Here is a 26,855-nt window from a genome sequence, read left to right as displayed (position 1 = left end):
TGGTCACTTACCCACCAGTGCCCTCCAGTGGCTCACACAGTAACTCAAGGAACTGAAGACAAAATCTTTAGAGGTCAAAGGCATCATTTCATTGAAATTATATCACTAATGGATAGAAACGAAAATGCTGACATCTGGATATCATACAGCTTTTTCAAATTTAAGTTCTCCAATGGCGATCTCATATCTGCTTTGATTATATATCATTAGGTACAAAAATACTACATCCCGTCAAGTGAGTAAAACAGTAATTGCAAGCCATGTTAAATGAAAGAAGAAACCAAACTGATTCCCAAGACAAAATGTTTATTTTTACTAATTCTTCAAATGGGTATATATTCACAATCTTTAAACAAAATCAGTACACACGTCTAGGGCAAGTTGAGTATGAAACATTAGATAATAATTAACGTTCATAAATCAAAAATTAGTTACAAACTTACAGCCTTGTATGCAAAAATGTTACACAGGGGTTAATGTTTACAATAAGACTATCCCAGTACTAAGCAACAGAGGGTTTGTAGAACAAGATTCTAATTGTTCAGTTCCAGTCTTTATCACAGTCTTTAATTAGAAGGAAGTATTAGTGAGGAAAGACACCTAGTGCCAAGCTGAATGCTCTCAAGCACTGAAAAGCAAATACAAATGGTGAAGTCTGTATAGAAATTAAAATAAATTATCTTAGTTACTGAAACCTCATTCTTTGAAAAGAACAAGAATACCATTCGAGACTGGAGAAGAAGAAAAGGAGTTACGTAAAAAGCCTTTCTCTGGATTTGTCTTTGAGTAGGCTTCTGTACAAAACAAGAACAATTGAGATTTTGGGGTTTCAGTGGAAGAAGTAGTATTGGAATAAAGAAATCATCTTAAAAAATATATTAATTTACCACATTTAGCCCTTTATTTATCTTAAAAATACTATTCTAGATACTGCATGTAAAAAAAACAGTTTATATATATATATATATGTATATATACATATAAAGGCAAAGCCAACCAGCTTAGCATTAAAAAAAAACAGACAAAGCATAAGCAGACACAGTGAAAGTTATGCAGTAACGAGGAGTGTATGCTCCATGTGTGCGTTAGTGGAACAGTGCTTCCAATCTTAAAACACCCTTTTAATTGTCGAAGTAGAGTGCTTTCTCCAAGTCTGCTCTACCAGTGATGATCCCAATCACCACAAACATCTGATGTTACTTAGCTTCTTGCCATCTTTGTTATGTTTAGCACAAAATCAGAAGTAAGGCAAAATAATCTTTCACAGCCCTGAATATCTAAGGACATTCACAATATCTTCTAAAAATTAATGCAAAATGTTACTGGAACACAAGAAATGGTACCCTTGCCCTGAAGCATCCTCCTGGCCAGACAAAGTTGTCCGAATTATTTCAGAGCAATCCAGGCTGCTTACGGAGGACAATTATTCACAAGCATCCCCTTTGTCTTATCAAGTTCCGAAGGACAACTTAAAGCTGCAGGATGGGTTTGTGCTCACAATTTCTGGTCTAAAAAGATTGCCAAGCACAGTGAACAAGGTACTCAGCTCTGATACTGCTCAGAGGTTTGGAGTGTGTATTCAGAGCTGATGGGCATTCTTGTGATTGGCTTTGTCCTGAGCTCTGTAAAACTTGATTCTAACCTTTGACTTCCAGCTGCAAGAGTGAGGTCCACTCCTTATGTACCTAGCGTATATTTTACCAAAAAAAAAAAAAGGTAGTTTCATACACAAGGAAAGCAAGACAGAAGATTACATTTATCTACTTTGTCTTGTATCAACCCTCCTAAAAAAGCAACCAACCAACAGAGAAAACCTCCAAAAGCTAGTCCACAAAAAAACACAAGTTTTCCAATAATAAATAAAATTAACCTCACTATTAAAGCAGAAGTGGCTGAAAAAAAAAATAGTTGAAAAACCTGGGGAATAGAAGTGACAGATCTCTTTATGAAGTTTTCAAGACATAAAGGACGTGATCCAGCACCCACTGAAGTTTTCTCTGGTGAAAGAACAACTTCAGGATTCATCATTTCTCTGGGGAGGCTGGTTCAGGACTACAGTCCAGCTGATGCATCAGTCACTGGCAGGCCCTGAAACGAATGCAGTCAGCATAATGGCATACAACCCCTTTGACAACGCAAGCACGAGCTACCAGGGAATTCCCTGAACATTCCTTGGAGTGCTGTGTGGAGCCCAACACTTTGTAGCTGGTGGTTAAGCTAGAAAAACAGCATGACAATTTTGAGCAGTAGATACTCCAATAGGATTCTTCCCCACCAACCAAACTACACTAGTGAAGAACGACCACATGTACAAGACTAAAATGAACCCTAGGGTGCAGGGTTCAGAACCCCCAGGTCAAAATCACCCACTTGTTTTGGGGAACAGGATTCTAGAAGAACCCAACACCTGGGAACAGCAAGGGAAGAACACAGAAATACAAAAATGCGAGGATTAAAAAACAGAAGGGGAGGTAATGATCCCCCTCTGGGATATTCCCTTTAAAACAGTGTACTTAAAAACTTTAAATTCAGTTATAAATTGGTTTCAAAATAGTCTGGCAGTTTTAAAGACTTTCAGAAATCGTAATACTCTTCACCAGAGTTCATTAAAAGGTCCCTGTAGCCCCTGAATAACTGTTACCACTTCTTTTGCATTAATATTGCTTAAATTAATACAAACATGCAAAACATTAAAATCTCAGTGTGTATGCAGAAATAAATCAAGTTCTAATAGAAAGACTCCTAATACTTCAAGGTTAAAGGCTTGATTCATGAAAACCACGAAAACCAGTGGGACTCTTCCCATAGCGTCCAGTGGATTTTGGACTAGGCCTTAATAAGAGACATCAAAACATTGTGTTTTATATTGTAGGAACACACACAAAGTACACTTCTGTACGTAGACTATATACGTAGTGCAACTTTTGCATTGAGCATCTTGAAATCAGCTGTATTTTAGCCAGTAAAACGACAGCCACCAAGCCAACAACACTGCATGCTATGTCAAACTAGGCTGTAAAACAAAAACCAATATCCATTCAGAGACATTCATGTTGTTACTGTTGCCTAGTGAGCAGCTCTGTAGGAAGCTTAATGATGCATCCACTTGAACCCGAATACCAATTTGAAAGGCAAAAAGCTGCACGAGTAGAATGGTCTGATTGCTTTTATATGTGCTCTGGATGACTCTGAAGGCAGGATATCATCTCTTTGACAGGCTTCCCTTCGTAGCAGATTTGATATACAGCAGTGAATAGTGGAAACCTAAGGAAACAGGGTGGGGAAAGCAAATGCAGTGCAAGTTTATTCTATAACATTTTTTTAAAGGAAAGAAAAATAGGATGGGGTGAGGGAAGGCGAAAGACGGAGACTGAAAAATCAATTTCAGCATTTGTCAAGCACTCACACTGGGCTGAAAAGCACTGGATAAATACAGAACCCGCATGCATTTCTAAAATGAGTCACTCTCTCAGAAAGCTAACTAGCTATAATGGAGCCTGCAACATTCATTATGTATGGCATAACTATTAAGTTATATAAAAAATAGAAAATTAAAAATACATCTTTCCTTGACATTCTTACAGCAGTTTCCATCTACTGTCAAAAAAAAAAAGATGCCTGGCATGTCAGTTATGCATTATATCTGAACCATAATTTGATAATACAATTGCAGAATATGACACAGAGTCCCAAGAAGAAATTAAAGGTCAAATTTTTAGTAGTAAGTCCAAAATTGAATTTTGTGTTTCAAAATCTGCATTTCATCTCCTCTCCCCCCCCTCCTTTTTATTTTTTAAATTGGCCTTGTTTCCAGCAAAGCTCAAATTATTCCGGCTTCTTTGCTACCTGGATGGTTATTACAGCCAATACACTGTACAGAACTTTAAATTTGCTTTCTTCCCATCCTGGACAGAGGCAGACAAGTCCCATTTTCATACAGAGTTTGCTGAATTTTATGGGTTAAATATATGTTCACCAGAAATAGATTTGCCATTTCAGTGTGACCTTTTATACTAACAAATTTTCACCAGACACTAAATCATTTTGATTTAAATAAAGAAAATAAGAAGCATTGGAAACAGTGAACAGTTAATTTCTGAGCGATTCAGAATAGAACTGAAATAGGATTTTCTCCTCGTGAAAGCGGTCCCACCAGGCACTCTAAGATTTTATCTGTAATGCACAAAGGCCACACAGCGCAGAACCCCCAACCAGTACTGAGCACTGTATATGCATGCCAATACACTCTGCTGAGACGTGTTACGCTGAGGTAATTCTGGCATCACCACATAGCTCTCAACTAGACTCCTCAAAGTGAACCAGTAATCCCAGGAGAAGCCAGGAGCAATCCACTCACAACTACCACTACAGCATGGTGACTACAGCATTCTCAGGGGCAGGTACAGAGTTTGTACCTAAATAAATGCAGAATTTTGCTTCACTGGGAAAAAAAAGGTGGGGGGGAATGGACATGCTCGAGAATTTAGACCACTGTTAATGGCTTTTACTGCAAATGCTCCAAAATTAAATGCTACATTTTGAATTATCTGAAACTTTTTGATGTCTTGCTATGAAATACACATCCATTTCATTTGGTTTATTTTTGTGGAAGACAAGACAAAAATTGCAGGAAGAGGAAGAATTATTCCAAGCCAATACAACTGACTTGGTTTTTGGTTTTATTTCATCAGCTGAACTAAAATTAGCAGATAGCCACATAGCTACACCATATTGTATTCTAATTGTTAGTCTATCATTGTAAAGTTCTTACCAGGGAGTATGCAGAAAAAAATATGGAGAGTTTTCCATTTTTTAACAAGCCTCACTTGTTATTCACTTTGTATTGGGTTGGGGGGAGTGATACTTGCTTTTAACATAACTTAAATGTCAGCACTAAAATCAATTTTGTTATGCCCATGTGAGACAGCCACAAAACATATCATGTGCCTTCTGAAACAAAAGCTAGTTTCACAGTTCAGAAACAGCACTGCTGTTTACCAGAAAGCTTAGTGAAGAAGGACTGCTACACTGCTACCACAAACCACATCTTGATACCCAATTCTTGCTCTTTATCACAGTGAACATTACTGTGTTGTGAACATCTGCCACAGCTCACCCAGGAAAGGAAGAATCAAGGCTGACTGCAGGCTCATGGCCAGCAAACTCCAGCACATCTTATGGGTGAGCACATTAAGAGGGTTGGTTCTACAACTATCGAAACGAAAACAACAAATTGCACTGTAAATACCAACAGGCACAACCCTATTACCAAGGCTCTTCAGTTGAACATCACTGACTTTTGAGTATTTCTATGCACACTACGGAGTCTATTTACAGGATGAGTGTATGAAATTTTACTCTTCTTGTAGTCCTAACTCTTCACCTTGAAACCACGACTATTCTACTGTGGTTTTAAGCAGCAACAAGTGAGCTTTTGAAAAAACACTTTGGAAGTTGCTTTCAGAAGTCTTGCTGAATGACACCTTTCATGAAGGGCCAACATACACGTTGGCACACCAGACAGAAATGAGCAACTGAAATGAGCTTTCATATTTTTCCACTAAAAACATAACCCCCAAAATTATATCATGTCCTCTATTTGTTGCAGGATACAACAGGGAAAAAAGAAGAAAAAAAAATCCAAGTACAGTATCCTATCTTACTTAGACTATCATAAACAGCAGGGACTGAAGCCAACATTTTAATTCTTTTCTCCCTGCAGTTAGCTTAATAACTGCACACTGCAGAGGCCGACTTAGACGCCTTACTCCCAAAGATAATGGTAAAAAATAAGCAATTCAATAAAGTTGATCCATTAAAATAGATTTTAAAAACTGCTTTGGAAAAAATAAGGACAAGGCTTGGTCTTCTGACTGGCAGTCATTTATTTTCGGATTTTACCTCATCCAAAATAGCGATAATGCATCCCTTAATCTCATAAAGGAGACAACCGTGTGTGTGGTTTTAGGAAACATACGTGTACTGACTCAAATGAATACAGATGAACAAGACAGGACAACCTGCTTAATTTCATGCCTCAGTAAAACTGAGCTGGACAAGCTGATGTCAGGTTTCATTCTAGATATAAGTGGAAGTCACATTAGGAAAGAGAACTGCAGTATCTAAGGTAGAATCCATGTGGATAGAAGCAGCCACTCTATTCGGCTGATCAGTTATATGGGTCTTAATAACAAAGCTCCTCTCTTTATTTACTACTATGAAACGAGCTGTAGAGTCTCTTCAGAACTTAGACTAAAGAAAGTCTCTTTAGAGACTTAAAAGTCTCTTTAGAAAGCTCACCTTTTATTTTCAAGTATTTTATTCTTTTTACACATTAATGCTATGCCTTTCTATGAGAGCAAGAGATAGCAATACATCCTGAAAACAGAAGGGCATTCAAAAATTTAGTACCATACTAATAGCTGTAGTGACAGAAGTATTCTTTTGAGGTTTTATTCACTGTTTTTGGTGATTTTAACTGAGGATTAAGCTACTCTTTTTACAGTGATTTGCTTTTAGCAAAACCTTCATGAAAATATCAAGACCAAAACCAAAAAGAGTTACAGATATAAAAAAGGTGCATGCAGAACTGGCTTTATCTGTTCTGACTTACTTTTCCAGCATTCCCTTCTGCTTGAGGATGCGATACACTTCTGCAGAAGTCTGTGGTCCTTGCAGTTTCTGACCGTTCAACATTTCTTGCTCCAATTCTTCAATAGACTAAAGAACAAGGTTGGGAGGTGGGGAGGAAGAAAAGAAGAGCTATGATAAGTTTTTCTAACGTCTGACAACATCATCTGGATTAAAAAAAAAAAGTTACTGAGGATTTTCCTTTCTCAAAAGTGAACTTGAGGGAGCAAATATATTCTCCCATATTCTTGTTTGTAACTGTTCTTCTTCCTACATCTCCCAGCACCTTATCCCTTCATCTTTTTCCTTTAAAAAAAAAAAAAACTCTCCTTTTTTTTTCTTTTTTAAAACACCTTTCACTCATTCTGTTCTTGTAACACACTCAGAAGTGACAGGAAGGTGAAGGTTGCTCCCTCAGTACAGCTAACATACCTCAGATAACTGTAACTAACAACCCCGGAGTTCTAGTACTTCCAGCAATGGAATTCACCCAGTAAATAAGGTACCTTCCCAGTTTTAACAAATGCTTCTGCTACACGTCGATTCCGGCCACCATAACACGTTGTGATGAGATCAGCAACTCCACAGCTCTCCAGGAAAGTGGCAGTAGACACCTGTCCTTTGCAAAAAATTCTGGCAAAGGCAATCATCTCCATCAGGCCGAGGCGAATAACAGCAGCTTTGGTATTGTCACCGCAACGAAGGCCATCACAAAACCCAGCTCCTACTGCCACTATATTCTAACAAGAAGAGGAAAAACAAATGGAAAATGACTCAATTATTGCTTACAGAATCCTAAAGCACATGACGGGACAGAATGCAGATGTTCTTAAGAACAGCAAATACTTTATTAATGTAAGACTGTTTTATTTTTTGTAAAGGTTTCTTGGTTAACGTAAAAAAAAAAAAAGATGATAAATCTTACGTCAGTAAATTATTTCCAAGTATAAAAGCACAGTTCAAGCTCTGGAACAAGTTGCCTAGGAGGCTGTGCAGCTGTTATTATTGACTATCTTTAAGACCATATTACACTACATCCAAAAGAAGATTTTATCTGGATTGAACTGTCCCTGCCCTGTAGTAGGAATGAAGCTAGACTGACATCCCACAGCCCCCTACCCATATTTTCTTTATGTTTAAAGTAATCTGAGAACTTCTATCGACTTTCATGCTCATATGCTAAGGGGCCAAATTCAGCCAAGGTAATGGCATTCAGCCCTTTTAAGTATACAGAGTTCCAGTAACAGTAACAACAGGCTTCCCAGAAGGTTCATGACACAGGAGGCCTTTCCTAAACAAAATCTGAGCTTTTTTTCCCCTTTAGATCCAGTGACCGCCTCCTACAAAGGATGTACTATTTCTTCATGAACTGACCATAAAAGCTGTTTTCTGGCCTGACAAGATCAGTCAACAGGAGTCAGAGGCTACCCATACTTCATTTGCCGCTACTATAAATAAAAAAAATAAAAACCCTCCAAAAGAGATGGAATCCTGAAGTCCTGATAAAGCAAACAAGGAAGCAATAGATGTAGTAATAGCTTTCTGCAAGCAACAACAGTGGCAGTGACCTCAGAGACCACAGAATAACTCACCAGCATTACAGCACCTTCTGTAGCTCCTGATGCCGGAAAGGAAACCTTTAACTGTTGCTGAAGAAATGGTAACAGTCTGAAGCTGGCAGTTAACCAGTGTGTTGCTTTCACTAGCATTTTTGTTTCGTTTTTGGGACTATATGAGCTAAAAATTGCAGGTAACTGCAGTGCTGTGAGGCCAGCCATGGCTCCTCCCCTCAACCAAATGGGGTCCGAGGATGGCTCTTCGCTTTCTGAGCACTAGTGAAGGTCTGTAGGTGGCCCTTAAAAATTGCAGACAGAAATTTTGACATCATACATGACAGCAGCAGCAGATGATTGGACTTTTAAAGCTGGCAGTTGAGATCATCTGGGCTTAAATTTTGGCTGCGATCAGACACTTCTCCTCGAGCAACTTCTAATATTTATTCACTTGGCAAAGCAAGAAGTCAAACAGATATTTAAGAAGTTTCCAGATGAGATAACCCACTTTAACTGGAATTTACATGTGTGTGAAGTCTGTAAATGTTTAGCACTCAGCTAAAAACAAAAACATTTTTGAACAACCTCTGGGCATTTTCCAGTACTTCGCAAACAATGCCGTAACTAAACCGCCCCCCTCCCTCCCTCCAACTTTGCCTGCTTCGACTTCCCCTCTGAGGCAGCTTACCCAATCAAAATTTACAGTAGGACTTGGCCTATGGCATTTTGTTGTCTACTTCTACCTTTTACAATGTTTGTCTTCAGAGCAATATAAATATTGTTTTAAGCAAGTCTTACCAACGCTAGCTACTTCTGAGGAAATGGGGTAGGGAAGGAGGGAAGCTGTGATTCTAGCCCTGAAACACTCAGCTCCTCTTCTGTACAATGCCCCCATTGTGTGCTCTTGCACACAGCTTGCAAATAATGAGGAAACAAGACAACTCATTATGCTCCTGAACACACACCCACCCATGCCTAGGAGACTATTAGATCCTGGTCAACATAACCCTCGGGCCACTATTATGAACTTGGAAGCTCGGCCACCTGGTTTCACTTAAACCCTCAAAGAATCTATGACAACTCCCTCCTGTAGAGAAAACTCAATTATACAACACAGAAAGCTACACCTCTCCTTTTAAAAACTAAAACTAACAAAACAAACAAAAAAAACCAACACTTGATACTTAATCATTTTTCTGTCCAAAATAAGACAAAAACAGGTGGCTTGGTACTTGAAATCTTGGGGTGCAGGCACCACGTTGAGTTTATTTCAGGAAGATGCAGCAAAGCACAAATAAACACACAAGAGCCTATTGGCACTATAGCAATCCCATGAAAAGCAGATCGGGTGTGTGGGGAAAATCATGCTTCTCTCTGTCCAAAACAGCATTAACTCTACCTGATTTCTGGTGCATAAGGCCAGCAGTGTATCCCACCCTCTTCCTTGACACCCCACTCCACCATTCCACCTACTTTGGACTAATAAGGTCAAAAAAAAAGCTTTAGAGACCCCTGCTGTAGCAGGAAGCATTATCCTTTTCTTACTGTTGACGTTCATAATTCTGCTTACTCTGTTGCTGAGGACGAAGTCAATTATTTAAGAAACGCCAGCTTCAAGCACCATTTGCTGTCTATAATATTTAATCAGTATTGCCACTAATGCAAAGCAGAAAGATCGCAAACACTGCTGGTGCCAAAGCCTACATTTGAAGTTAAAAGAGTTCTTGCAAATGCAATGGGTACACATTTGTGCAAGAGGAGAAATGCTGACTGTATCTGCACACAGAACGTGGGGGGCTGAGAGCCCAATAAACAAGGATGACTTTAGCCTGCAGGCAAACCTGCTGTTCTAAAGGTTCAAAAATACTCTCAGAACAAACTCAAAATGACTGCACTAGTGTTCCTCTTGGCCAAGGGGATTTGGAGCTCTCAGAACTACTTCACGCTTGAGTGAATGCATTTCCCCAATCTCAACACTAACAGCTTTTTACATTGAAGCACGCATCCTGTAAGCAAGATGCACAGGGTGTTTTAAAACTGCATATGGTTTTAAGCTATTAAAATACTTTGCAGTATCAGGCAACTCTAGCTGGTCTGGTACTCTGAAGCTGGTGTTAGTCCTAGCCCTGTTTTTTCTGGAACGTGAGCAAGGTCTGGACTCAGTTGTTTTATTACTAGGTTATTGAAGATAAACTCCAGAAAAGAAATGTTCATGGCAGGCAATGCCTACATCGCATTTCAGAGTAAGTGAGAAAAAGTGCCTTTTATTTGCACATGACCTGCTGCAAGCATGCCAGAAGTCACAAATGCAATAGATGACCCAAAAACCAAGGCTAACAAGATTGCAGACTCTGCTGGCAGGCTGTTCCCTCACAGTGTCACTGCTCAGAACATCCAACTTACAGTTCTACTCTGTTTACAGCAAGTTTGTGGAGTACTCATGAAGACAGCTTCAGAGGCCACTTCTGAGGCGGTCTTTACATCTCCATAGTCAAATGGACCATTAGAGGACTAAGTAGAGATCTTAATTCAGCTGGGACATCAAGCCTTCCCTGATGCAGTGTCACAGCTCAGCACTGCCTGCCTTCCCTCCTGCTTACACATAAATCTGTAGAAGTTCCTTGCTTCACGTCACAGATGAGAGGTCAACTGGAGACTCAACAAATCAAGGGACAGTACCAGCAGGGCTGTTAGAGGGGCTCTGCATAAACAGTTTGCTTGCTTCTGGCAAACTTGAATATAAATAACGGTTTTCATTTCCAGCTAATCTCAGGAAAGAGTAATTACCACAGTCAACTTCTACGGTAGCTAGACTAACCATCCGACAATGACTGCCATAAACACACTTTGCAGGAACACCTTTGGAAGTAATACTGCTGGGTTTCGTACCCTGGCAAACAATAAATCAGTTATATTTCTTTCTTCTTTGCTTTAGGTTAAGTTGGAGCCATAAGATTTAGAGACAAATCTGAAGCTCTGCTGGGAAAGGCAACCACAGCTGGTGCTGCTCCTTCTCCTTCCTGCAATCACTGTCATCTCTGTCTTGGTCCCTGGCTGCTGCCACTGAGCAAGTTTGTCTCTCCATAGCCACGAGCCAAGACATCAGGCAGCTGGAGCACTGCCATTCTGCCATATGCAGATTAGAGTCTCAGCGCTTTCCCTCACACTGTGCCCTGACACTCCTGCTCTGGGTAAGAGATCCCAGTACAGTTCACACTGAGAAGTGTGCCTATGTTATTTTGCTTCTCAAGAATGCCACTATATACACCAGCTCAGTCTGTGCTGTTTGATTGCAAGACAGGCTGTCACTGGCACCAAGAGACTCCTTAGACACCTCAAAGGTGATAAATGTGGGGCCGTGATACCCTGCAGTACCCATGAGAAGCCAGGAGCACATCCATAAGCTGCAAAGGTGTGTGTATAGCTGCACGTGCAGTTCTTACAGCAGTGTCATCACCTTTAAGCACTTCCTAGAAGAGCCCCAACATTGTCTGGCAAATGACAGCTGGAACTTGTAGGCAGCCTGGGGTCGGGCTGCTTGTAAAGCCATCTGGACACTTTGAACAATCCAAATCTGAAGTTCATTCCTGACCTCAGCCCTTAGAAAAGGTTGCTGAATAAATGTGCAAAGCACTTCAGTCCTCAGAAGAAATAAATTCCTTGTAGAGAAGAACATGCCAAGCACATTTTTTTCCTACAGCCAACAAGATATTGTAGACAGCTGTTCTTCCTGAATATCATCAGATTTTGCAAAATGACTGCCATTGCCTATTCAGCCAGTCTCTAGGCTGATGGAAGACCGCAGTTTCACTGCACCGTTTTCTGTACTTCAGCACAGCTCCATCAGCCCATTGTTACAAAAAATAAATACAGCAAATGAAATGGATATTCAGTATGTATGTGCATATATATAAAAATAGCAATAAAGCACGTGTTCTTTCATGATCACCCAGCTGCAATACCTATTATTACTGTCTGAATTTAAATATGCTTCAAAAGACAAATTTCAAAGCTAAAATTATCATTATTGTAAGGGAAAGCTGTGCTTAGAGCACTCTCTGTTATCCTTCTGTATTTTTTCCCCAACCTTTAGGCAACTAACCACATCGAAAATCATCCCTGCTTGCAGAAATAGAATGAAGGAAGCATAAACATTTCATAGGATCTAGTCTATTATACCAGGCGTACCAAGAAAAGTCTCCTTTTCCCAAGCTGGTGTTTATGGAAAAATGCAGAAGCTGGAAGAATATGCTATTTTTTTACAGTGTGGTGAGAAATATCCATTAAATACACACGAAGGGGTTGCTTTTACTGTTTTCAGATCCAAAAAGAACATTTGGACAGGCACGTGAAGCTGCTTACTGTGGAACCAGCACTGCTACAGAAAGAGAGCAGAACCTCTTTTTTATGCCTGTCTCTTTACACCACAAAATACTGACATCTTCCCCAGCAGGAGTGTCTCTTCCTTCCAGCAAGTTAAATAATGCTCATTTTTTACAATTTAATATTTTTCATGTAGTAACTTTGCAAGTTTAACAAAGTAACTGTCAGTTGACAGAAGACGCACTTGCGATTTTTCCCCTATAAACAGTCACATGAAAAAACGGTTATTTTTCACGTTTTTTTTTTTTGCTATAAAGATTATCAGATTAACAGTATAAAAAGCAAAGTGCTTGCTGTTACCATTAGCAAACAACTCTCCTACTAATAAGAACGTACAACTTCCAATAAAAAATGCTCAAATTTACATAGCACTATTCACGTTTGAGTTTTGCATTTTGCTTTGCACAGGCAATAGAAACATACCCAATGGTTTAATTTTAGCTTCTTCATTTTCCTTCAGTGGCACACGTTAGCAAAGCATTAATATAATTTCACAATGTTTGAGTTAAAAACAGCTCAGGAAATTGTTTACACACTGTCAGCAGAAGATTTAAAGGGTTTTAAATGAAAAAATACTTACTTATAAATAACATTTTAATAAAAATGTCTTTAAGATTAAGAAAGATATGCATGTTTGAAAAACATCACCTGTATTAGAACGACTGCCTATGCCACTTTGTATCAGTTAATGCCTTTTACTCAGGCAAGAAATACTTAATATTTTAAAAGAAATTAATTTACCTTTAATTCACATTTTTGTTTAGAGCTCGTGCCATGCACTTCTTTGGAAGTCTCAGCTCAGTTAACAAAATATACTGCAACCAACACCAAATGACCAGAGCACAAACAGTTTTTTAGAAAGGCAGCTACAGAGCTCTGTCTGCAAGTTGCAAGGCTAGTAACAGAGCAGAAGGGAGGAACAAAACAAGGCTACAAAGAAATGACACAAGCTTCTCCTTGGCACCTTTCCAGGTCAAGAAGAACAATTGATTTAAATTACTCTGCACTTCCAAAGAGATATTGGTCTGCTGCCTCTCTGGGACTTTTATAATGGCGCTTGAATGTCTGCTGACTAGCTGCTGAGTTTGATGGGCACACTCATCCTTAGATTCCCTTCAAGAGATTTTTCTGGAAGAAACATTTGTCTGCAACAGGATTATCTATTAAGCAAAAAAATCAAGCTAGTCAGAAGACATCAGGCTGAAAAGAAATAAAAAATCTGTATAACTTTTTGACTCATTTGATAGGTCTATATACAAGGATTTCTTTCTTGCTAACCTTGCACATCACCATAGCAGCAGTTTCAAACAATGGCTGTGAAGCCAAATTACACGCTCCACAATCTTGAGAAATTGCTATAAATACAGGGAAAGGAGGAGAAGGGAAGGGAGGAGAAGGGAATCTTCAAAGCGTGGCCCATTAGACCAGAGTACAGACTCATGACCTCCTTCTTCTCAGGACTTATATCAGCTCTTGGTACAAAATTATTTAGAAAATTAGTATGTCAGAAATTACGTTGTTACAATCTGATTTCTATTGATTAACAGAAGCAGGAATCAGAACTCTTTAGCTTGAAGACATTGTTCATTGGCCTGGCGGTTTTTCAGATGAATTGTTTAGATTCCATGTAATTTCAAGAAAGAAAACAAAGTAATATAAAATAATTAGTCAAAACAAACAAAAAAGAAAGCTATATTATCTACTACACTGCTACATCCTTCAAAAATGCTTCCATGATAGATATCAGATAACATGAACTATTGGCCAGGGTCCCAAGCTACTAATGCTTTCCCTTCATAAATGGCCTGTAAATTAACCTGAAAAAAAATATCAGGTATGTTTAAACCAGCCTTTGCTTCCTGCCAACATTGATTTTATTACCAAAAGAAGTCCAGATAAGTAACTCTCTGAAATAACGTTTTTCCTATTCAAGTCACTTTTTAATGGGGTTATCCACATGAACTTTATGCATTTTGTGTCCATGAAGTGTAACATTCAATAGTGCTTACAGTACGTAAGTCAGTGAAGAGGGCAATATTTGGGTCAACAGACACGAAGGATTAATACCAACTTTCTTTTTGTGAAGGCAGTGCTGTAGAAAGAAAAAGTGAACTAAGATGTATTTAGCAACATTTTGGCTAGTTAGATGAAATCAACACTTGTTTTGTGACCGTGTGTAAGCTAAGTGAAAGATAGAGAACTTAGGAGACAGAGAGACAAGGATCTAAAAGCTGATTCTCAGAGCATACTGCTGCCACATCTGGTTGTTCAGGAAATATAGCTGTTTTATAATATAAAGTATAATAAACTTAATTCTTTAAATGAAAATATCCCCCCCCCCTTTTTTTTTTCTACAAGAATCACTGTTCCATCTGTGTGCCAACTGCAGCCTGCTAATCTTACCTTCAGAGCACCACAAAGCTCAACAGTATCTGCATCATCTACTACCGTTATTCGGAAGTTTGGAGTCTGCAGGAGTTCTTTGAAGAGAAGGCCATTTTCCAAGATTTTGCTGCCTGTTGACAAAGAGAAAGGAAGGATAAAAAATGCCAATGAATAATTTATTTGGGTATTGTTTAGTCTTTCCTGGGCAAGTCAGAATATTTAAAAGCAGAGATAAGGTTGTTCTATCTTCATCCTAAACAGACTCCTTCCCACTTAAAAGCTCTACACTGAGCTAGACTTCTTCATAATTCATTGCCTGCTCATTGAGAGATTCTAAATAATAATCCCATTAATTCTCTATACTTTTTTTTATTTGACCATTCTCTTTAAAATAATAGTTAATAATAGAGCAATGATAAATTAGAAATGTAGCAGGTGCAATTCTATCAATTATTTTAAGGCCTGTATTCTAGAAAAATACCTACTGATAAAGGCACATCGTGGTTATGTTATTAACTGAGCATGCTGACATTCACAGCTGTTTCTAAGCACTGAAAGGTAATTCAACCATTCAAAAACAAGTTAAATACAGGCATTAATAATAGTAAGTTAAAGAGATTACAAAACTAAAAATGGACAAAACCACAAATATAAACACTGAAAAAATAACATTAACTCTCTTTTATATATGAGTACCTGCATGTGTGCACATGCACATACATACTTATCCAGAAACTGAAATGCAAGACTAGGCACATCTTTGTGCTGCAAATGTTACAGGTGCCAACACAGAACTAAAGCTATGCCTAGCACATAGGGGAATTAATTATTCTGAGAACTTAAAAGAAGATACTGACACCGAAAGAAAAAAAAAAAAGAGCTGAGCTGGAATATGGAATATATAATCATTTATCCATATTAAGCCATGCAAATCCAAGAAAAATCTTAAGCACAGCAATCCAGTAAAGCAGTTTGTTATGTGGAAAGTGATAAAAAGCATGCTTAGTATTTCACTTGCTATAGACTACAACGCTTTTAAGATTAGTTAAAATTGCTCTCCTTTCTCTCCCTCTAGTCCTAATATTCTCCTAGTACTTCTGGACATGTAAACATCCTAGGAAATTCAACATTAAAATAAGAAGGACCCAAGAGCTTCTTTCTGCTAACAGCCAGTTAATGTTGAAGACTATGAAATCTGAGCTATTTGGTGTGCACCTGTGAGGACAGGAGCACAGTTTAAACATTGTCATTACTTGGAACATTACCTATTGTGGTTTCACAGAATTTCTCTGCTGCCACCTCATTGGCAATGTTAGCTCCCATCAGCACACTGATGTCTATTCCCATCTTCTCTCGAATAATGTCAGAGATCAGTTTGAGTCCCTCCGGGCCTTCATCTATTCCCTGCAGCCAACATTAAGTGGAATTACTAAAGCGGCATTCATTAGACACAATACAGAAGAAAGCACATCACAAGTAGTCTTGCCCACAGGTGCTGCACCAAAGTCTATTTGGATAGAGACCAAAGATGATGAACTTGCTACCAGTGAAGCTTCTGCTTTGGTTGTGACCTATCTAAGCCAACTTCTTTTCATAAGGTAGCACCTTAAGAATTAGGACTAAACCACCACATCTGGATGATGGGAACAGTTTTTATTCCATGCTCAGTAACAGTCCTGATTCTCAGAAGTGCTGAATATTCAGCTCTGTTCAGAATCTCAGCTGGTTGTTATCACCATATCCCTACTAAAACTAGTGAAACATCACTGATGCATCACTTGTGCACTTGGATCTGAAACTGCACTAAAACTCACAAAATGTCATCCCAATGACTTGTTTGGTGAAGAGGGATCTGAACTGAAATATCAGAGACCAGTTCCCTCCTGCATAATACCAGCAACGGTTTAGGAGGAGAAACACCCTTTAATCTTCTTGAAGAACACTACAAGTAGAACAGCAGGCCACTGATACGTGGAAAGCTGAACATCTGAAAATACTGACTTCTAAGAATATATTTATTTTGCATCTATAAAGCATTCCTTAAGAAGGATGAAAGTAGAGGAGAAATAGGGCTTTAGAAAAGGTCACCCGAGAGATAAATGCTGCAATGGAGAACAGAATCTGGCGCCCTGAATTGCCTGAATCAAAAACTCAAAATAAAATCACCTTACCCTTACAAAATTATATTCTCAAACCTTGCCAAATGGGGTAGGAGACTCCTTTTGAGCTTTTAGAACAGGAGCCTGGCAGGTAAGCTACTGAAATGGTCTTTCTTTGGCACAGCATACAACTTTGTATACAGTACCATATTTTAATCGTGGGGGGTCACGGTAACCCTAACGCATTTTTCCCTAAGAGCGCCAACGATGTCCCCATGAAGTAACTGCCAGGGCCCTTCTCCACCCTCCTAAGCAGGAATTAATAAGCAGGAAAACATACATTGGGAACAACTCCAAAAAACTAAATATGTACACAACAATTATTCATCCAAGTGAAAGGAGATAGAGAGGCTTGGGTGCCAAAAATTAGCTTTGCTATGAAACAAATGCAACTTCTGACAAAGTCAAGGAGAGCTGCACCTGTTTCTCGAGAAGTCAAATCCAATACAGGATGAAAGATGACAGGAGAAAAAACGAACAGTCCCCACCCCAAACCAAGGCTCCAGCACAGGAATTTCCACCGGGCAGCAGTGATCCCCTGGCAAAGCAAGTCCAATTCTGTGGTCTTACCACTTAAGTCCTAACATGCCTGCCAGAGCAATCCCTGGGGCTGGACACAGGTAGATGAAAATGAGATCAATGTTGAGGCTGCCTGAGGAGTATTTGAATGCTCCCTCATTCCTGTGCTGAACTGCACCGTAAGGCACGTATGATTCAGACTGCATTCCTCCCCACATAGCTGCACAAAGAAATGTTAGGTGTTCATAGACACCACTCATCAGAACTTATGTAAAGCAACACAGCTGCAAATGTTTGAATAGGAACACAGATTAACTAGCAGACAAACATCTTTATTACCCACAGACCTAGTTTTATTATCAGACATAAGGCTCTGCTTGAAGATTTGACTGTCAAAAAAATAGATAAAAAAAAAATAATGAAGAAAGAGCAAAAGATGACACGTTGTTAACTTCCCAAGTAATTTAGAAAGCAAAGAAACAAGAGGGCCCACTAATGCTATTTTTCAGAGAACTGCACTTTAACTGCCAAAGTTAACAGAAAGCACTTTAATAGCATTAGTGGTGAGCATAACGAGACCATTAAATATATGACTTGGACAAAAACAGCATGCATAAAGAAGCTGCAAAAGTAGAGGAAAGAATGTGTCCCTGCCTCTATTACTTAGTTGCACTGTTGTATTCAATTTCTGCCCTTTCTTCTTAAATGATTCTTTTAAAGATGCAGAGTTATGCCTTTTGATAAAAGCTAACATGTACTTTGCATTCTCCTGAAAAAAACAGAATAAAATTGTAAGGCCTTGCACCATGCCACAGTGAGACAGTGGGAACCTGCCTAGTTATCAACTCTGCTTTGCATGGCAGGTGTCACTATTGTGCTTATATTAGAGTAAGCATTATGGGCTTTATGGGCTTTTTTATTATTATTTTAAGTAACCTCCTTCCTTCCCCTCCACCCCCCCTTTTTTTTTAAGGCGTAGCCCTTAATCAATACTCCATTAAAGCACTTGCAATCGATACCCCGAGCAGTACTCCCAAGGGAGCACAGGCCCAGGTTCTGATCTCAGACATGCTCATATAAATCCTCAGTTCACCCATTTCATAGAAGCTGTTTCTAGCATTGAAGATATGAGAACATAAATCACGTTTAGCAAAGTAAGGAAGAATAAAGATTATCGTGAGCTTACAGAAGAAAGAGACGCAAACTGCTTGACAGCTTCAAAGCAATAAAAGTTCTAAAACTTTAAAGCATCTAGGACAGCTGCGTGGTTTTGATGCTGCGCATTCAGTTCTTTCAATGCTGCTTTATTTTATTCTTCTACCATATGAAAAGCTTTTCCACAAAATGCAGCAAGGACACTCAAGAAGCAATACTTTTTCACACATCTCAATAATATATCAAGTCAGCACTAACAAAACAACACAGACTTGATGAGCTTATTTATTTAGTCAAACTAAAGAGACAAGCTTCTGGTCAGTAGTGATAGTTTTGTGGGTTTTATTCTCCTTTAAAACAGATCCATAAATGGATCATTTGCCAGAAGTTATAGTAGACAAGGGAATGTGTGCTGAGAAAGTGGTCTACTCTCAACTAAGTACAAAGCATTCTTCCGAACCTTGTGGAACTAGCTTGTTCTCTGCAGGTAAAACATGAGAAAATAAGAAGCACATCCAGATTTAATAATTCTTCTGTCACCAGAACTACACTCTAGCGAAACACTTATTTCCTACATCTTTGTCCCACCCTGAGTTCCCATGCTTGGACTGTCTTTTCGGGCCGTGCTGAACAATCTCTCTTGTTGCAACATAATCTTTGACACAGACAAGAGCTCAGTCACATGAAATTCCCTCAGTAGTTCGTAAAATGATCAACTCGCTGTGTGGGATGTGCATTAACAATCAAAGCATTATGCTTGTGCTCTGTTCTCCACCTAATGATGCGTTTGGAAACAACAAATAAGAGATTGGAAAGATTGGTGGTGCAAAAAAGAAAGGGGGAAGGGACACGTTCAAGACTTGTGAACAACCTCATTTTCCTCTTCCTGCAAGCACTAGACTAAAATAAAGCACCACATAACAATCCACTAATGACTGAGACAAATTCCAGTCTTGCATCTCAAAAGGTTTAATGGAACAACCAAGCGAGTGACACAAACAGACTTTTGATATCAAATTCCAAGCCATTTTTTTTTAGAAATCTCCACAAAATATTCTCATTTTTTTAATGCACAGTAATGATTATACCTTTATCAGAGTTATACCGAGAGCTTTCTTGGGTACTCGTCCTGTGATTTCATCGCAGACCTTATGAATGAACTGATGAGGAATGACAAAAACCAGCAAGTCTGCATCCTGTACAGCTTCATTAAGGTTTGGGATGGCAACCTACGTATTTATGGGAGAGAAAGGCCACATAATGTCTTAAAATCAACACTGTGCACAAGCATTAACATGTAAGTAAAAGCACATTTTTTCTTATACTGAACACTACAATCTACTGGGCTTTGTTATTGAAAATAAGTAGTAACAAACTTAACAAAATAATCTGAATTTTTGATACATTACTGCATGGTAAGAAGTTTCTTTAATTAATTCCTTGTGCTCCCAAATTTCTTCTCCAGTCCTTTTATATCTTTTAGTTTATATTCTGTTTCTCTGCACTCATGGATTTTGTTTACCTTTTAGGAAAGTGACCTAGTTTGAAATCACTTGACGGACTCCGCTTTTCCTAACACTTGATGACCATCTTAAAATAACACACACACATTTTAAAATCTACTAATAAACTTAAGTGAGCAGGTAGAGGACAGGAGAAGCACTATGCTTGGTGGCGAAGGCTAGGTAAACGGGATTTCAGCTTCATTGTTAGACAAAATGAAACCCAAAAAACTTACTGCAGTCCATGACAATTCATGTTTTCCCAGCCAAAAATCTCTACCAAACTCCCAGATGCTGCAGTCTCTTCCTAAAACATCTTCAGGGCAAGATTCACCACCAACCCACCCACCAAGTCATAGCAACACAGCGTGGATGTGGAGTCCCACTGTTCTGCCCTGGCAACGCTGCACCTAACATGCTAATCTGACTGCACAGAGCAAAAGGCAACTGAGAAGCAGCTTTCTTGAGAATTAATCTAGCTCTCATCCTGTAATTCTTTTAAGAGTTTCAGAGTGCATTAAATCCCTTCGATTCTTATTGAACAGCTCACTCCCTTCCAAAGCTGAGGCCAAATTTTTTGTACTGGGTATAGTCACAGCCATTAATCTTGCCTTCTTTTTCACATTTTACTTCCACACAGAGACATTGTAGTAACAAATACAACAGTGAGGCAAAAAAAAAAAAAAAAAAAAGAGTATACTATGTTGAATTTACCTACCTGCATAATTTTACGTGTTCAAATCTCTGACCTCATCGGTTAACAGTTTGAAATATTATAAAACTTAATAGCGCTAACAAAATACATTTCTACCTCCATTCCCATCATGAGCAATATCGCCTCTCTAACTAGATCAAACTTAGCTTCTGTGCCTTACCACGTTATCTGGCAGCTTGTACCCGGGAAGATACTTCACATTTTCATGTTCGTTATTTATTATATCTGTCAGTTTTCTCCCATTAATATTCTCCTCGAAGACCCACATCTTCACTGTGGAAGCAAACTTCTGCAATTTTTTTACATTATTCCCTATTATTTTGGCAACCGCAGAACCCCTGCAGGAAAGAAAACAAAACAAAAATATTAAAAAATAAAAGATGATTTTGCCCTAGAAGAAAGAGATTATCTTTAAAATAAACAGAAGTTCACTGATTATTCAACCAATTACTACTCACCATTTTTGGTCCAGTAAAACAAGTGGAGAACACACCAGCCTTTCATACCTTCTTTCTCTAAAACAAATCTATCTAGAGTACATTGGCTAGAAGCACTTACTGAACTTCTCCTATTTTGTCTGCTAACCTGCTATCCAGTGAGAGCTTGGCTTATTTTATTTCCAGAAATCAAAGGTATTATATCTTCAGCGCAGTGGTAAAAATGACATATTCCATTTTACAATCTTCGCCTTTAAGAAACAAGAACTTTTCTTTGCTAAGATGACTAACCCAACAATTTCTGTAGAATATTGACACACGTTTAAAGCGAAGAAGCACTTACACTTTGCGTAAGTTGTAAGATTTATGGGTATGCTGCCCATCTCACAGAATGAAATTGTCGCAATGGCATCCTCTGAACTGGCAGGCAGACAATCCTATCAGTTAGCTCCCCAAGAAGAGCACACAATGAAACCTGTAGGATGGCGATCCCCTTTACTACTCAAATCTCTAAACCACAATGAAATTAAGCAGAATAACTGAAGCTACACACATGACAAGGAACAAACACAACCTTCCCTTCTTTTTCCTAGCCTGAATGCTATATGGAAGAAAAAGATGGGATTTTACAATGCCTGTTCATCTAACTTCCTTTTCCGTGGCAAGGAGGCTTCGTAATTACTGACAGTCTATTATGGAGACAAAATTTCAGAAAGATGTGACAAAAATATACAGTCACAGATCTGAGGCTTCCCCATTTTTGCATATTTCCTCTTTTCTCCCTGCCAGTTGAACTTCTGATACTGTGACTTTCTAGTATTTGGTGCTGGGGTGGGGAGGAATAGCACGCTTTATTTGGAGGTATGAACGCTTTAATTTTACAAATCTAGTTATACACATACACTCCCCTAAATGTATTATGGACATCATTTGTGATAAACTCATAGCTAGTAAGTAAACCAAACACATTCAATATCCTCTGAGAGCTTTTAATACAGTACAACTCATTTTGCTGCATCAAGAACTTGTGCTATCACAGGCCTAGGGTCACTTTCCAAGTAGCAGCAGAAAAAATTATAATATCTGAAGTAGACCTTCTTCAGGCAAACCATAAAACTGCGCATGTTAAAAGGCTGGAATGTATTTCTCTAATAGCCCTTCACACACCACAGAGTGCCCTGGGTTCAGGGGGTGATCCAGAAGCCCCAGCTGTCAGGCATCTCTTATCAGGCTCATGCACGAGGTCGGGAGGCAGCCAGAGCAGCTTCTCTGCCATGGCAGACAACTCACCAGCTCAACCCTCCAGGTCTAAGGTCTGCACAAACAGTAAAAATGACATTCAACAAAACACTGGCGTGTGTTTTTGCAGAAAGCGTATCGCTGCCCATGAGCAAAAGCAAATACACTAGTGCAGATTTATATATAAGGTCTGGATCCTGGTAAGTTGCTGGCTTCAGTTTTGAGCTTCCCGACACGCTGTGTGCTCGGTGTTGATAAAGACACAAGTGAGCAATTCAGCAACTGCCCAACTGGGATTTTCATTTGGCAGCATAAAGTTCAACAGCCTGTATTTCTTGAACAAGATATTTATTCCATTATTAAATAATATATAAAATATCTCAGCTGTCTTTGTTAATACTACTCTCTAAAGCTGCAAAAAAAATGACGGGTTTTAGTTCCTGAATTCAAGAATATTCTGACTCCTCTGGTTCCCCACTTCCTGCTACACTGCAACAGCTGCTGTAGGACTGAATTTAGCAAGGTCAAACAACAGCCTCTAGGGCCGCTCAAGGTGAAATACCAGCTCCCCACACCTGTTAACCCAGCAGACAAGCCTATGCTCTCTTCTGTGTCCCAACACTCCCCACTATGTACCCTGGAATCATTACTGGGATTTCTGGCTTGTCTTTTGGTGTACTCCTGACACGTCACAAGGCGAAGGAATTGGAATTCTTGCCTGTTTATTCCCAGCAGTAGCAGTTCAAGTGTGAGCTGGATTGTAGTAGTTGGTGCTTGTGCCCACAAGAAAACGGGCGGTGAGGGATGCCCTCGCGAAGCTTACCCTTGGCATGCCCCAGCTGATGGGTAACGCTTCACGTAACACAACGGGGCAGTCACATGCCAAACAGTGGTTCTCCTCCTTACAACATGTACCGATGGCACTCTCAAGTACAAGCTCATACACTTCTTATTTAACGCTTTTACAGAACTGTCTGAGCTCACTGAGCAAGAACACACACTCTGTCTCCTGCCCTTCACCATTACAGTTTATCATTGTCAGCCTGCCTTCCCCTCAACCCATTTTAAAAGCAAAATATAAAACCCAGAAACTCCTAGATGTCAGTGGAGGTCACAATATGCAAACACACATAATAATAATAATAATAATAATTAGCCCTACCACTTTTTCCTAAAAAAAAACACAAAACCTACCTCAGTTAAACCCCAAGTTTTATCTCCCACTTTTCTATAGCAAGTTCCCAGCCATACGACCCCCTCTGCCCTAGTAACTTTACCTCTCTTCCCAAACTCTATAGTTTATTTTCAAGCTAGGCCATCTGATTAACCAGGGGCTGGTTCTAGCAAACCACCCAGGGATACATTCTGGTAGTACACCCCTTGCTAACATGCCCTGAAAGTGTTATCAGAAGAGCAGGCTATCATACATGTCAGAGGCAGTGTCTGCAGTGTTTTCACTGAATCTGACCACTGCCCTTGAACCCTGAGGCTCCAAGGTGTACTACAAGGTGTACTACAAGGTGTATTCCCAAGGTGTACTCTTCACATGCAGGCATTTTTTTATTTTTACCTTAAGGATCATAATGCTTATCTACCAGCTGAGCAACTGTACCTGGGCAAGGAGAAAAAAAACACAGCTCCTGCTCTTCTGTGACTTTTGAGCCATTTGTCCTGTTTCACGACCTTCCATCAGGTGTCAGAGACCCTTGCCAAGTTAGCTTTGTTAGTAAGGTGACCTTCCCCCTAGCAAGCCAACCAAACAAGTTGGGCTGGAAGCAGTTTATCATCCAAGGTGATTACCTCAACCGTTCTGAACTGTCATTGTTGTGCCAAGCTCCTTTAGTTTATTTTTTCCATCCCAGATATAGGCTAAAGGGCTGTGAGAAGGCAAAGGCATTCATAAGGTTACTGGCACTTGGGGCCAGGGTCACCTCACAAAACCACAAAAACCCCAGTCCCCAAACTGCTAAGAGCTCATTACAGTTGGGTTTGATGTCTGTCATCCCCTGGACTTTGTGGAAGAAATCACCTGCCTCTCCAAAACTATTATTTTTGGAAGCATTCATGGGGAAGAAGGGGAAAGTTGTTACACATCAAATCATTTGCAATTTCATAATCCACACTTCTGTCAAATAAGCAAACTATCAATTGAAAGGAAAAAGCTGATTCCCAGTAACAGTGCTACCTCTTTCTCTCAACAACACGGATATGGGCATTCTACCACCCAAACATCCATCCTGTCAGGAGCTTTTCTTGTTATTAAATGGATCCAATGAGGTGAAAACAAACTACATATGCACATGGTTATAGCTAGTAGATAATATCTACAGATCCTTCTGTGAGTTTGTTTCATAGAGGGTCAACTACAAACAGTCAAATTATCTACGGAACTTTTTGCTAGATTTCAAGTATGGAAGAACGGCAACAATAAAAGACAGGCCTAAGTATCTCCTTTGGACACAGACTGCAATGCACAGTATCCCCCAGTTCACCTTACAGTCTAGTGCAAGGAAAGGAAGAGATGCCGTGCTGAAATGTCAGCCGTCCCCTCAGTAAGCCACAACAATGAAGAACACAACTTTGCCGTTGCTGATTTTTTGGAAGTATGAAAAATTGCATCAGAAGCCAATGGCACACAACTGGGGTAAGCAACAAGTCTGAGATCACATCTACGGATGTTAGGTTTTGCTTAGTAAACTGTAGGGTCTTGCTCTTTGCAAAACTAAACTCCCCTGATGTTAGATTTGACCTTCTAAAAACCAGGCTGTGACCAGAAATAATATATGCCCAGCCTTACTAATTAAACTGACAGGCTGTGGAGAGATTTATATATATCATACTTAACTTACTCATTGTAAATAGTGATCCGGGGTTGAAACGGTGATTAGGAATAATAAAGAAATTAAGGAAGTGAGACAGAGAAGGATTATAAACGTGATACTCCTCTTAGGGAAATAATTACTAAATCTATTGCCTTCAGCAAACACAACAGTGAGACCATAAGTTTATTTAAGTCTAATTATAAGCTAGCGATGGACGCAGCAATAAAACCTTGTCTTGAGCCTTCAGTGTGCTTTGACATAATCAACTGGAAAAAGAGAAGGTGTTTGAAGTAAGCTAGTGTTTCACAGCTCTTTGAGCTTTCAAGGGAAACAGCTAATGCAGAGAGAGGTACACAACACACACTCCTGGGGAGAAGTGAACTTGCTACAGAAGCCCCACAGGCGGCCCTTTAGTCACGACCTCCTGAAGAAACACGTTCAGTATCTTCAACGTCTCCATCACCCGACACCAGACAACTCACACAACAAACACCAGGTTAAAAATATCCCCAGATAACACCTTCCGGGGGGGACCGACGCCTGCAAGGGCGCCCAAACAGCGGGCGGTTCTGCTGCTTCTTCCCCCCCCGTTGGCTCGGGGCCGCACCTCAGCCTTGGCAGCAGAGCGGGGGAAGCCCACCCGAGCACAGGAGCCCCCTTCAGGGCACCGCGACTCCAGCCCGAAGCCCCCCGGTTCCCCCTTGGGTCCCCCCCCCGGGTTCCCTCCGGGCTCCCCCCGGGCTCCGGGCCGGGGCAGGGCGGCCCCGGGCGGGAAGCGCCGGGCAGGCCGGGGCGGGCACGGCCGCGGGGAGGATCGGGCCGGGCCGGGGCCACGGCTGCGGTCCCCCCGGGGGCTGCACTCACCAGTTGCCCGAGCCCACGATGCACACCTTGAGGGGCGCCCCCGGCAGCGCCATGCCAGCGCCGCCCGCGCCCCGCCGATGGCCGCGGCGAACAGCTCGCTGAGACAACCACCTCCCGCTGCCCGCCTCCGCCGTCAGGGGCTCGCTTTCACCTCCCTCCTCCCTGCGGCTTGCCGGGAAGTGTAGTTCCTCCTGTCTCCTGCCCCCAGTCCCTCAGCCCCTCCTCAGGGCCGGCTTCGAGCCCGCTGGGGACAGCCCCGGGGAGGGCGAAGCGTGGTCGGGGGCCGCCGATCGAAAGTGGAGCTAGCGCTGGTGTTTTGGTGTGTTCTTACGGTCAGGGTTTTCTTCTCGGATAATAACATATATTTCAGTCGTATGTGTCCCCGCTAAAACTCTTTTGCTTTCTCCTAGTGTTGGAGGAGCATTGAAAAGGTTTGGAGTAAGTCAGTGAAGCGCGGAGATGTGGAGGAAATGAGCTGTCAAGTAATGAAGC

At 40.3% G+C, this 26,855-nt stretch overlaps 1 protein-coding gene across 1 annotated transcript; it reads right to left on the bottom strand.

Moving 5' to 3' along the window:
- Positions 1-286: 286 nt before the first annotated feature.
- On the bottom strand, positions 287-26,527 carry GPD1L (glycerol-3-phosphate dehydrogenase 1 like). Its single transcript, XM_035317489.1, has 8 exons — positions 26,364-26,527; positions 21,162-21,339; positions 19,873-20,013; positions 16,217-16,355; positions 14,970-15,082; positions 7,137-7,370; positions 6,614-6,720; positions 287-3,264 (listed from the first exon to the last, which is right to left on the bottom strand). The coding sequence occupies exons 1-8, from the start codon at positions 26,414-26,416 to the stop codon at positions 3,168-3,170; spliced, it is 1,062 nt and encodes a 353-aa protein (XP_035173380.1). The 5' UTR covers positions 26,417-26,527; the 3' UTR covers positions 287-3,167.
- Positions 26,528-26,855: the final 328 nt, after the last annotated feature.

The sequence above is a fragment of the Oxyura jamaicensis genome, chromosome 2 (genome assembly GCF_011077185.1).
Source record: "Oxyura jamaicensis isolate SHBP4307 breed ruddy duck chromosome 2, BPBGC_Ojam_1.0, whole genome shotgun sequence".
NCBI classification, from domain to species: Eukaryota; Metazoa; Chordata; class Aves; order Anseriformes; family Anatidae; genus Oxyura; species Oxyura jamaicensis.
This window is presented reverse-complemented; position numbering and strand designations above follow the sequence as displayed.

What these genes read in the sequence shown, in the direction of transcription:
- GPD1L (XM_035317489.1), bottom strand. Translation starts at nt 26,416, where the DNA reads ATGGCGCTGCCGGGGGCGCCCCTCAAGGTGTGCATCGTGGGCTCGGGC. An exon ending in ACAAGCTGCCAGATAACGTG is followed by an intron (nt 20,014 to 21,161) that starts GTAAGGCACAGA and finishes ATAAATACGTAG; the next exon opens with GTTGCCATCCCAAACCTTAA. An exon ending in AGCTTTGTGGTGCTCTGAAG is followed by an intron (nt 7,371 to 14,969) that starts GTAAGATTAGCA and finishes TCTTCTTGTTAG; the next exon opens with AATATAGTGGCAGTAGGAGC.